The sequence below is a fragment of the Scophthalmus maximus genome, chromosome 3 (genome assembly GCF_022379125.1).
Source record: "Scophthalmus maximus strain ysfricsl-2021 chromosome 3, ASM2237912v1, whole genome shotgun sequence".
In the NCBI taxonomy this organism is placed as follows: domain Eukaryota; kingdom Metazoa; phylum Chordata; class Actinopteri; order Pleuronectiformes; family Scophthalmidae; genus Scophthalmus; species Scophthalmus maximus.
This window is the reverse complement of record NC_061517.1, coordinates 23,141,965-23,154,676: the sequence shown is the minus strand read 5'-3', so window position 1 is coordinate 23,154,676 and position 12,712 is coordinate 23,141,965. Positions and strand designations below refer to the sequence as shown.

At 46.4% G+C, this 12,712-nt stretch overlaps 1 protein-coding gene across 1 annotated transcript; it reads left to right on the top strand.

Annotated features, from left to right (window-relative positions):
• The first annotated feature begins 5,854 nt into the window (after positions 1-5,854).
• zgc:65851 (uncharacterized protein LOC321113 homolog) lies at positions 5,855-12,187 on the top strand. Its single transcript, XM_035641063.2, has 4 exons — positions 5,855-6,722; positions 8,627-8,944; positions 9,345-9,469; positions 10,092-12,187. The coding sequence occupies exons 1-4, from the start codon at positions 5,976-5,978 to the stop codon at positions 10,450-10,452; spliced, it is 1,551 nt and encodes a 516-aa protein (XP_035496956.1). The 5' UTR covers positions 5,855-5,975; the 3' UTR covers positions 10,453-12,187.
• The last annotated feature ends 525 nt before the right edge of the window (positions 12,188-12,712 follow it).

Genomic DNA, 12,712 nt, shown 5'->3' with positions numbered 1-12,712 from the left:
GTGCGAGGCGCGTTTACTTTTTGGCGTGTGCGCCAGGGTCACATGCCCGCTGACCCAACTCTCCGCGTCCTCGCTTCTCAGATTAGTCCAATTCCGGCAGCTTATCCAGGCCCTGCACACCCAGCTTACTTTGACCTTCGCTGCCCAGGACTGCCCTGGCCAATCATACACATGCAGACACACCCGCAAACAACACACACACACACACACACACACACACACACACACACATGCAAACACGCATTAAAGCCACGCAGATATTAGGGAACGCACACCTGCTTGACACACGAGACAAGCCTCTCAATCGAACAACAAATGCTGTGTGCCATGGAAACACACCACAACACCAAACCCTTGACAACAACCGAGTGAGTCATTCAATCACTTAATCATATGTCCAATAATGACTCCCTCCACCACCCCCCCCCCCCCCCCCCCCCGACTCTCCCCCACTCACGACGGTTGTAGGATGATGATCAAGTATAGTTGGAAATGGATTGATATTTAAGATTAATCGTTCATCATACTTACATTGATGAAATGTTTAAATGTTTTGGTATTGTTCACACTGGTTCATTTGCATGGCTTTCTACGACTGATGGAACTGAGCCATTGTTAATATGAAATAATGTAGTAATATTATATACCTGTATTTTCTGCACTTTTCCGTCAAGTCTCCCCATTGAAAGCTGAAGCATTTTCTACACACGCCCACCAATACTAATCAACAATTTAACTTTTGCCATCGACCGATCGGCAGTTGTCACATTGTCGGAAGACAGCGTAGTTGTTTGCCTTTCAGCATGTTGTTACAGTTTTACAGCCCGCAACTTTACAGTTTGGTTCTCTCTCCAGACTGATCAACATCAACCATCTCAGGTGACCTGACTGCAAGATACCTCCCCACCATCATAGTGGAACACATGGCAGCGGATATTTCTCTCAGGAATTGGTGGAGACCAAAAACAGAGCTAAAAGGAGAGTGCATATTAGAGAACCAAGAATTGGTCCATACCAATGACAGACAGTGTGTCAAGAAGAAGACATTGTTGCGCTGCAATCGATTTTCTTTGCTTTCATGCTATAGTGTTTCTGGTATAACTCAGTTTGGGTACTGCATCCCTGACTGTGCCGTCAACCATCTGCAGGGCCACCCGGTTTCCATCGAAAGTCAGTGAAGTTATCTTTGCCTTACTGGATGTCATCACCTGAATAAAAGTCCTGCGGTAGCCACATGTGACTCCACATCTGATCATAATGGCAGTGCAGGAAGTGGCTGAGTGGCAACAGTCGTACGTTTGATCATCCTCCATCGCAGTTGGCAGTTTAGCTCAAGGGAAAGAGAACTGCCTTTGTGCATGTGCGTGCGTGTGTGTGTGTTTTGCATGTGTACGTGTAGGTATACGCAAACAGATAGAGGAGATCATCTGCATGTGGGTAAGAGGGACCACAGGGGACCAGAGTGAAGAGTGCACATCAGACAAGATGACTGCATCCAAGATAGAACAAAAGCGAGGATGCCTGAATGGCCTGTGCGTGACACATAGTACGCTCTTCAAAGAAAACCCTCGTGGTTGTGAACGGCACCTGGCATATCAAGGCACCAAAGGAAAACCAGTTTCAAAGCAGGAGGGGCCGCTAGAGAGAGAGAGATTTGTCCTGGGGCCTCCATGGAGAGCCGGGATTTTCGGAGTAATTAGATGCCATTTTATGTGTACAGAAAACAATGCCACTTCATTATTAGACATCAGAATGCACACTGCGTGGTTAGATCTTTCAACCATTATGCCATCAGTAGTCCCTCAGCAATAGCGATCGTTTCGGTCACAATCGTTCCATTGCAGAGCTGATTGTAATAAATATTGTATGTCATCAGTCAAATGGCATGAGCAGAGGTGGTCGTTTTGCTGCAGTTGAACAGTAGGAATGTACTAGGAGCCCCATGGAACTGTGTTTACAGTATTTACAAGTATTCTATACCCTTGGTCGGGTGACAGGATAATTAAACAATATCCATTTTGATAATATCATCACTCTCTCAGCAGTGGTGCCGCTGGTATCACAGCGGGGGAGATACTGTATGTGTCCTGCTCCGAATTATCAAATGAATTTGGTCACGTTCATGAGATTAATACTAAAGGTCTACAACGACTGAGAGCCAGACTGTTATGACTCAGTTCCCTCTACAATCTTACCAGATTTAAATAACCTCTATTATCCTGAATAACAAAAATGATTGCTGCTTCTCTTTGGACAGGATTCCCCTCACAAACAATTTAGCATGGTCAAGCAGCAGGACAGTGGAAAACTCAAAGAAATAAAGGACACTTTCCGTATTTAGAAAGAAGCCATGGCTGGAAACCGATACAGTTATTGTTTGAATACAAAACATATATGTGGCGCAACTCCTTTTCAAAATCCACCTCAGCCTGAATTATTTTTGGATTTGCTGTTGCCAACGTGACACTGTGTAAACTTTCTGCTGTTTACCAAAAAGATATACCAGCGTAGATATATATCAGAGTATTACAGTTAATGCCTGTGGCGTATTCAGGCAAAAGCTTAGCAAATTGTGTTAATAGAAGATTTAATAAGAATAAGTAATTGGCAGTATACAGAGTCAATTCTGAAAAGATCACACCTTTTATTTTCCTTTTCTAAATCAGATTCTGCTGTCCCACAAGGCAACCTGACTTTAGGCCTTTTTTCGTGGCAGACATACACAAGTGTAGCTGGTAATGTGAATGTCTTCACGGTTCCTGTAGAAGTCCTGGTAAGCCATGCCAGTTTCCCAGCACGACGTGTGAAAATGTCAACTATTATAAAGGTCCCTTATTTGGCATCACTTTTCCTGCATCCACCCAACACAATATGTATTTTAAGGGTTGGTGGATACCAACCTTTCACTTGTTCCACCATTTGCCACTGCCACAAACCCCCGAGAGCGTCCTCTCTGTTTCTGGTGGACGCACAGCGCCCTCTCCCTGTCTTTTTGTTGTACAACACCGCCGGACATTTCCTGTGAAATCCAATAGTGGCTCTATAGCTGCATGCCAAAGGCAAAGCAGGCACAGCTCCAGACTGTCAACTGCGTTCTTGTTTGTTCACAGTCATTACTGTCGCGTGTCAGAATTCGTGTTGTCATCGCGTATTGAGGCAAAACCACTACACACGGCACCTGTACGCTGAAACAGAAGTCTGCTTATGATGTTACCATAGGCCATATATTGTGAACCCAATCATTTTGTTTCGCAGCTGATGGGATACTTGGTCGACTGAGTGGAAAAGCATTTCATGGCATGTATCACTTTACAGGGACACATGAAGTTTTGAGTGGAAACAGTCAAATAAAGGTGCTGTGTGTACCGTTACTAAGCTTCTTGTTTGTAATAAAGCCAGATGAGGAGGCTGAGTGCGACACATTTCTGTCTGTCTGTCTGTCATTTCCTGCTGAGTCACTGGCCTCCTACCTCCTCAATAGGCACTTTTGTCATCTAGAGTGCTACAGTCTGTCTCTCTCCCTCTCTCTCTCTCTCACACACACACACACACACACACACACACACACACACACACGCGCGCGCACGCACACGATGTGTGTGCGATGCACCTTCCAGTCTGTCTGCACACATGAGAATATTCGGTGATGTGTTTTTGCCCGTGAAGTATACATTTCACACACGTCAGTGCGACGTCGTCATGTGAGACCAAAGGGCTCGCCTGACATCATGCCGGCGCAGTGATGGGTCAGGTCATCACATGTATGGTGCACGATTGTTGCACTTTCATGCCCCGACGCTCAAACACAAACTGCAGCCTGACAAGTTCAGTGACCTTGCGGGCTGGCTGGCCCGTCTGTGACCGCTGTGCACATGTTGTAATTCGCAGTGTCCGTATGAAGACACTCAAACACAAACGTGTTGTGTTAATAAATTGGTAGGCTGAGGTTATTGTTTACATGTGCTCAGCGTCAGTTTAGTTCTGACGGAGATGGGAGATATGACTGTGGGTTTTCTGTCCCCTACTGGTTAACATATGTAAGTAAAAACCTATCTATCTATCTATCTATATATCTTTCTAACTATCTATCTATCTATCTATCTATCTATCTATCTATCTATCTATCTATATATCTACCTGTCTATCTATCTATCTATCTATCTATCTATCTATCTATCTATCTATCTATCTATCTATCTATCTATCCATCTATCTATCTATCTACCTGTCTATCTATCTATCTATCTATCTATCTATCTATCTATCTATCTATCTATCTATCTATACCTATAGCTCTCATACAGTAATCAAACTAAAACGTCAAAACACATATTAAATACAGTATATGCATTGCTTTCTTATTTTCCACAAAACAAATCAGGTAAAACCAAAGTGAAGTAGTGTGATAGAAAAAGTAGTTTGACTCCAGTTTTCAGATATTGTTCACGAAATAAACACCCCTGTCTTGAGTAAAAGAAGAATCTGGAGATGATGTCACTCTTTGTATACAGTAAGACACATGAAATCCAGGAACAAGCTGACCAGCACTGAAAAGCGATCGCTCACACTTCTTTTTTTTGATCACACTTGAAGGAAGATCGGATATCCAAGACTGATCTAGTAATTTATCATAAATATGTTGCTGCATGCTGAGCAGATACTTTCTCCTCACAACGACATCGGTTCACTCGAGGCAAAACAAAGTGGGTGATAAGTGCAAATGGTCTGCAGTGATTTAAGATGACTTGGCACCGGGTGTGGCGAAGGCTACATTTACTCTGTTTGGGCTGTTCTCCAGACTGGCAGTGTGTACCAGAGGCGCCTTGTGTGTGTGTGTGTGTGTGTGTGTGTGTGTGTGTGTGTTGGTATGAGGTGATGAGGCTGCAGTCCTGTGGGTGGGGGTTCTCTCCTTCACAGGGGCGTGGTCCCTCTCCTGCCTGCATCAGGACCAAGGCCAGCGACAGACAGACAAGACTCCCCCCCCCCCCCCATCTCTGCTCAGGAGAGAAAATGCACCGAGCACAGGGGCAAAATATTGACTATATTGGGCGTGAGGACATGTCATTAGGCAACTATGTTAATGTCAAACACCTGATTTAAATTTCGTTGATATGGGGTCAGTGCATAAATACAAGGGTTGAGTAAATATTATACCATCTTTAAGCGCAATGAAAAATGTTAATTATTAATTTCATATGCGTATTATCCATTATGACGAGGACCCACACGAGCTCACACTTTTGCCCCATCACAATTTAGGGCTACGCGCTGCATCTCCAAATGTGTGATGAGTCAGTGGCGATGTGGGGAGTCGCAGGAATCTGGCCATAACGAGTCTCATCCCGCATTCTGATATTGCGGAGGTCGACGGGATGAGACAGGACTGCGGCACCAAAGCACAACTCTACAGCGCGCAGCTCCACTGATCGATCCCGTTTGCCATTCTGCTGGGGTTTGCAAAGGACCGCTGCAATGACAGCGGATAGTGTGGACCAAAGTAACATGACACAGTCCAGTGGGATAGTGGATGTACAGGGGGAACGATATTACGCATGTGCTTTTATTCGTCGATGCGACAGTCCAAACATTAAAGGAAACCACAACTTGTTGAAAACTTCAATAGGCTTTGTCGGGCCAAAGAGGCCAACGCCTCTAAACAGCGCGCAATCTTCACACAGAGTTGTTGTGTTGATGCATGAGCTTTGAGGCAGCAAAGAGGTGCTGCATGAGTGGATTCGTGTCTCCCCAGAGGGCGGAGGCTTTCTGCAAAAGATTGCAGGTTTCCCCTCATCCTCTGTTGTCTCTGCGTCAAATGACGCGCCGGCGCCTTCACTATAAAAGCACCTGTCCCGGTCGGACATCACTTGCATCTCACTTTCTCTCTAACTCTCTCTAACACACACACCCCCTCACCCTCACGCACTTCTGAACTCCACACACACTCCGTGTCTATACCGGACCAAGGTAAAGCAGTCATGAGTTACTCCAGCGACATCTACACCAGCAGCTCCTATCGGAAGGTTTTCGGAGATGCCCCCCGCTCCGGCCGCGTGGGTCTCGGCGGCAGCAGCAGCCCGTCCCGCCTGCACACCGCGGGATACCGCAGCAGCCACCGCACCTACGGTTCCCCCTCCGCGGTGTCCTCCGCCACCTACCGCAGGACGGCGGCGCCCGGCCGCGTCTTCTCCTCCATGCCGGACTCCATGATGGACCTGACCCAGTCCACCGCGGTCACCAACGAGCTCAAGATCGTCCGCACCAACGAGAAGGAGCAGCTGCAGGGCCTCAACGACCGCTTCGTGTCCTTCATCGAGAAGGTGCACAACCTGGAGCAGCAGAACAAGGTGCTGGAGGCAGAGGTCACGCTGCTGCGGCAGCGCCACAACGAGCCGTCGCGCCTGCACGAGCTGTACGAGCAGGAGATCCGCGAGCTGCGGGCGCGCGTGGAGGAGCTGACGCACGAGAAGAGCCAGATGCACCTGGACTGCGTGCAGATGAGCGAGGCGCTGGAGCGCGTGCGGGAGAAGCTGGACGAGGAGACCCGGCTGCGCGAGGAGGCGGAGAACACCCTGAGGGGCTACCGGAAGGACGTGGACGACGCCACCCTGGCGCGCCTGGAGCTGGAGAAGAAGGTCGAGTCTCTGCTGGACGAGATCGCCTTCCTCAGGAAAGTCCACGAGGAGGAGCTGCAGGAGCTGCAGGCGTCTCTGCAGACCTCCCAGGTACGGCTCCAGCACATGGCCTGTGGGTCCGTGACCTGACAGGTGGTTCACCACTTTTTCCTCTTGTCAGATTTAATATCAATATAGTTTGCAGAGTCACACTGGCACAAATACTCTTGAATCTCCCCGACACATCACGTAATGTTGCTGCAGTGACTGTATCAAACTAGATGGTTGGGTATAGATGCCAGATGTTTTCTAACGACTTAAAAATGTGTTTGACATGGCTTAATACATTGTTAATCGTTTCGGTACAAGTATAATAGGGGTGTGAACCCATGTCGGACGTGCTGCGTCCTCCTCCAACTGAACACTGCGCACTGGATAACTGATGGCACTGCAATTCCGTTTCAGCACCAGGCGCTGTCCCTCCCTCGCGCACATCTGCAGCGTCCCGCGCGCTCCGTCACGCCCCCGTGCAAACTTTAAGATGGAGTGTGTCCCAGTCTCCTCCTTTTTTTTTTCACCCAGTGCTGCTCTGTGCCCAGCATGTCGTGAAACTGAATTCTGTGCGGGGACATTAATTAACAGTACACTTGCCGCAGGTCATCATAAAGGTATAGGGCGAGCGACTGCGCGTAAATGATGATGTTGAAGGAGGAGAGCGGGGGGTTGCAGGGCGGGGAGGGGGGTGGTGGGGGGAGGGGGGTGACGCGGACACATAGCGCATAATTCAAGGGTGTGGTCGTACCAAGGGTAACGGGCGCTGTGAACTAGTTGGCACCTAGAATGCTTCTAATTTCAAGCTTAACAGCGGTGCAGCAGTGGCAGAACTGTCAGAGGTTGACCCCCCCCCCCAAAAAAAAGTTTAGCCTCAATTGTACATTGAGACGTTTTCATTCACAAAGCTGTCAATAACACCGTGCTCAGATACAGAGTCAGTGCTGCAGCTACATTTGTCAAATCATCGTGTTGCAGATGGAGCAACCATAAGGAAATAAAAAAACTTTGAGGTCGTATAGGAGGCAGCAGATCGCTTTCACTGCAACCCTGAGCAGAAGTCAATACACGGAATGTGCAGTGGTGTTAAGTAAGTCATGCATCAGAGGGATGGTTGCTGGGTAGATTTCTCCAGGGTTCCTCCTCGTCCCTGCAGGGAATATAGTTGCCATGTAAGCTATTGGCAGTACAGCTTTCTCCAGCAGAGAGAGAGAGAGAGAGAGAGAGAGAGCTGAGTCAGCGGTCAATCCATCAGTCCTGCGGCAGTCCGCCTCACCGGGCTGCAACTCAGCTCATCACACAACTGCACACCTTTTACATATGCACACGTATTTGTCACCAGAAGTGGAACAGCACTGCAGAAAAAACAGTGTGCAATGAATGTAAAAAACAAAAAAACAAACAGCATTCACTTGTGGGCAGAAGTTAAATTATAAGTTTAGTTTGTTCTGTACATGTAAAAGGAATTCCTCACATTCCAGTATCTTTACTCTTGTTATAATGACGGAATTTTCCATTCACAGAGTGACTATCAAAAAGCTTTGTGTCATCCACCTCTAGAAAACCGACTTGTTACTGTAGCTTCAAATAAGATAGACTCATATAATCATTGTGCACTTCTCTTGTGCAAACCATCTGTCCAGCACAACCAGTGGGCGGGTGCAGGGTTTCTTGTTCAAGTGTAATACACTTTCCCACCTGACACGATAAATTCAATTGACATTCTGGTTAACAAATAGTCAGCTTTTTTGACAAATCCTGCACATTACTCCGGCTATCTAAAGACCGTTCACTAACCCCTGTTGGGAAGTTAGACAGTTGAATGATAAAACAATGACTTTTTCGCATGGGTAAAAGATAGTAATCAGTTTAATATCTTGGGGCATTTTTACAGATGTAAATCTGTCTATAAACTAAGACCTGCTACTTGCTAAAGCTGCCCTCTTTCCTTCTTCCATGACCAGATGTCTGTGGAGATGGACATGAGTAAACCGGACCTGGCCGCTGCCCTGAAGGACATCCGGGCTCAGTACGAGAACCTGTCGGCCAGGAACCAGGCCCAAGCGGAGGATTGGTACCGCTCCAAGTTCGCCACCGTCACCGAGTCGGCCGCCCGCAACCAGGACGCCATCAAGCACTCAAAGGAGGAGCTGAGTGAGTACCGCCGGCAGGTGCAGGCCCGCACCCTGGAGATCGAGTCCCTCAGGGGCCACAACGAGGCCCTGGAGAGGCAGATTGCGGAGATGGAGGATCGTCATAGCAATGAAGTTGGCGACATGCAGGTATGTTCATGTGATGGGATAGTAAGCTTGTTTTTTTTTGGTTTTTTTTAACCAGGAGGTAGGAAACCTAAATTGCAAGAGAGACCTGATCAAACACCATGAAATGAAGGAGGTGATAAATCAATACCAAAATTGATATTACAAGCCATAAGTCTCATAAGCCACATGTCCCCTTAAATAAGGTAAATATCAGAGTTACCAGAAATATCACGCTTATTAGTTGACACTGATGAAACCCATGTCTACTCACAGGAGTATGTTTTTATGAATCATCTTCATGTTCAAAATGAATGCAGTCCCTGTTCGGCATGACAGCACTAAAATCTCCAATCCATCCTGAAAAAAATGTATGATATTCCAGTGTGTGATTTTGTGTGTGCGTGTGTCCGTGTGCACGTAGGATACCATTCAGGAGCTGGAGGCGGCTCTGCGCAGCACCAAAGGGGAAATGTCCCGTCACCTGCGCGAGTACCAGGACCTTCTGAACGTCAAGATGGCGCTGGACATTGAGATCGCTGCCTACAGGTCGGCTACATCACTAACAATGCGGCTGTAATCCGTTCGGCAGACAGTGTTTGCTTTTGGGTTGTGCAACGCACAGCGTCATACCTTAAGTATTTTAAACCTTTGTATGATTTGTTTTTCTGAACTCAACTTTATTTTTGAAGTTCAGTGGATACATTACAAATTGCCACAGAGCGATTCATTTTTCTTTAGTTGCTGAAAAATTGATAACAATCAGCAATCCATTCAACTCCAACGTTTTTGCAAGCAGTTTTAAAAATTAAACTGTCCTTGGGAGAGCGACGGCATATAGTTTTGATAGTTTCACACAGTCTCTCAAAACACTAATCCTGACTATATTTACAGTTAAGCGTGTGGTTTATAATTATTTTACACATAGGAATTAGTCTATTCTGCAACTAGACTAGTAATTAACGGATACAGTGCAAAAACCTAAACTCAACAACAGTGATGTTGTTTGGGTCAAATGCAGCAAATCAGACGGCAGATGTGTTGTCACTGATATCCCTGTGACATTAGATACCTAAGGAGACAGACACTCAGATAATATTAGAAACAAAACCAGACCAGAAGGTTCGTCATCGCCTGTCTCCTCTCTCTCCCTCTCTCTCTGTCCGCACAGGAAGTTGCTGGAAGGCGAGGAGTGCCGCCTCAGCTCTGTCGGTGGAGCCATGGCGCAGTCGGGCTACCCCGGCTACTCCTACATGTCGGCCCGGACCTACACCCTCGGCTCCTACAGGAAGTTCGGTGCCAAGCCCGAGGAGGAGGAGGAGGAAGAGGAGGCGGAAGTTGAGGAGGAGGAGGGAGAGGAGGGAGAGGAGGAGGGAGAAGAGGGAGACGAGGGAGACGAGGGAGAGGACCAGGAGGAAGGCGAGGAGGGGGAAGAGGAGGAGGAAGAGGAGGAAGAGGAGGAGAAGCCAAAGGAGAAAGAGGAGAAGGAGAAGGAGAAGGAGAGCCCCACCGGCAAGAGCAGCAAGAGCTAAACTGCTTGTTTCCCCATCTTCATCATCGTCAATAACACACTCCACATCCCATCGATCACTCATGTTGATCTGGTTCCCGTTCACATCATCTCTTTCTCTCTCTCTCTCTCTCACTCACACACACACACACACACACACACACACACACACACACACCGGCGCCTCACACCATCTGTGTTGTTCTCTCGCTGTACCTCGGAAGTTCAGACGTGGTGAGTTCCGACCGCATTAGACAGGGAAGGAGCTTTGAAAGGGAACAGGTGTGCTCCAATGGCAGAAGAAAAGTTTAAATTGTCGTCACACTCTGCAGAGGGCGCCAGGATTTTACGTCGCGCAGGTGCAGAGACTCGCGCAGAAAGCTAGCATGACGCCACAACGCTTCATGCGTTCGAAACAGGGAATGCTTCTTCCTTACATGAGTAACAGTAAACGTGCCATCAGTGATCAATATTCACAGTACACGCAATCGAGAAAGTAACAATTTTGTCAGCACACAGACTTTAAGATAAGCGCACAGGTCCTGGAGCATGATAAACAGCCAGTCCAACTTTTACGGTGCTATTTGATTTTTACATATAAAAGTTGGGGAGTTATTGTAAGCAGAGGTTTCATCACAGATCAAAGCTCCACCAGCTCATTCCTGAATGTCGGCTTGTCGCGCAGGCAACGCTTCTTTATGAACCGTATGTCAAACTCCACATGTGCTTTTTTTCCGCTCCCCTCTTTTCTTCCACTCCTTTCCACTGCCCTCAGCTTAATCTCATCGCACCATGACGAAATGAAATGTGCCACTTATGGTTCAAGCCCCTTTTCCATTCTCATTCTAGTCACTGCGGCGGCACGGCTCTGCCATAATGGCAACTCGGAGCTCAGAAAACAATGTACATAAGTGTGTTGGGAAGGTGGGTAGTGCTGCAGCTTCTCCACGAGGGAGTGCATCTTTGAGAATGAAATGTATAGAGTTTAAATTGCTGCTATATATATATATAGACATATATATTTTTTTCTTTTTTCTGGGAATGTGAAATATCCCCCCCCTTGATTGATTCATTTGTCAAGGAATTGATCGGCCATCGCACCTGTCTCAATAGTTAAGCTCAAATCCTTACTTTTTTTTCCCTTTTTAGAGATAACCAGCCACTTTTTCTTGCTCCTCACACAAACGTTGTTGGCACTTTGGTTTAATTTAGCTGAAAAAAAGGAAACAGGGTGAAGGTGAGAGCGTGGCTGTCGGTGGCAGGCAGCTGACGGCGACACTGACGACCCTCAGCTCCGGCTACAAGTGGCAGGTGGGCCAGATGCTGCTGGGGTCGTGGCTGTACGGTACAGAGACGCATATAAGGGCTATTTTCAGCATAACTCCTTGTCTCACTTTGCCCCGAGACGTTTTGCATCAGCGTTGCTCATCACTGTCACCCCCTTTTGCTTCTCTCGTTGACAAATGAATCAGTCGACAGGCGCCAATGCATGGCCTGACTCTTGGAGCTTGAATATCTTCTGGATGGGCTCGACTTTTGCTTGTTGTGTGTTATAAAAAAAAGTAATTATAATAACTTGCCTTAACCATGACTGAGAGTTAAAATAAACCATGTTTTCACCTGCATCTCACTTGTTCCTGGGGAGACTGAGGAGAATTGACACTTTCCAGACTGCTATTACAACTGTGACTGTATGTGCTGCTATCTCATGCAGTGATATTCCTCTCAAAGCCAAATAAAAACATTTATTAACCAAACATTCTCCGCATAGCTGTGTCTTCAATGTCATGAAATGAGAAATTGATTTGTCAATGAACATTACAATTATCAAACATTGTTCCATTGATAATGGACATAAGAATAACACAAAGGATACATCCATTCTGTAAATAGTCTCTCAAGTTTTGATATTATTAGTGTTAATATGTAACAAAAATAATGCATCTAATAAGAAATAAGATTAAACTGTGAAATTGTTTATCAGAAGAGATCTCCATAGTTGTTCAGAGCTTGCAATGGAGGTTAAAAATTATTATAGCTATGGATATACTGTATAATGATCTCAGTGAATGTATTGTAGACTGTTGAGCTATACAGTTTGTATATAAAATGAGTTTGCAGTGTAATCTATTTGTATTCACAGTAAAACTCTTGTCATCTCATGAGGAGATGTTTCCTTCACATTTATACATGTTCATAACTATTCACCTATAAGCAAGTGAATGCCTCTGGGTGAAAGGCATCAACAGCAAGGCCATCATTACCACAGACAACTTTGTATT

What these genes read in the sequence shown, in the direction of transcription:
- zgc:65851 (XM_035641063.2), top strand. Translation starts at nt 5,976, where the DNA reads ATGAGTTACTCCAGCGACATCTACACCAGCAGCTCCTATCGGAAGGTT. An exon ending in CGTCTCTGCAGACCTCCCAG is followed by an intron (nt 6,723 to 8,626) that starts GTACGGCTCCAG and finishes TTCCATGACCAG; the next exon opens with ATGTCTGTGGAGATGGACAT. An exon ending in ATTGAGATCGCTGCCTACAG is followed by an intron (nt 9,470 to 10,091) that starts GTCGGCTACATC and finishes CTGTCCGCACAG; the next exon opens with GAAGTTGCTGGAAGGCGAGG.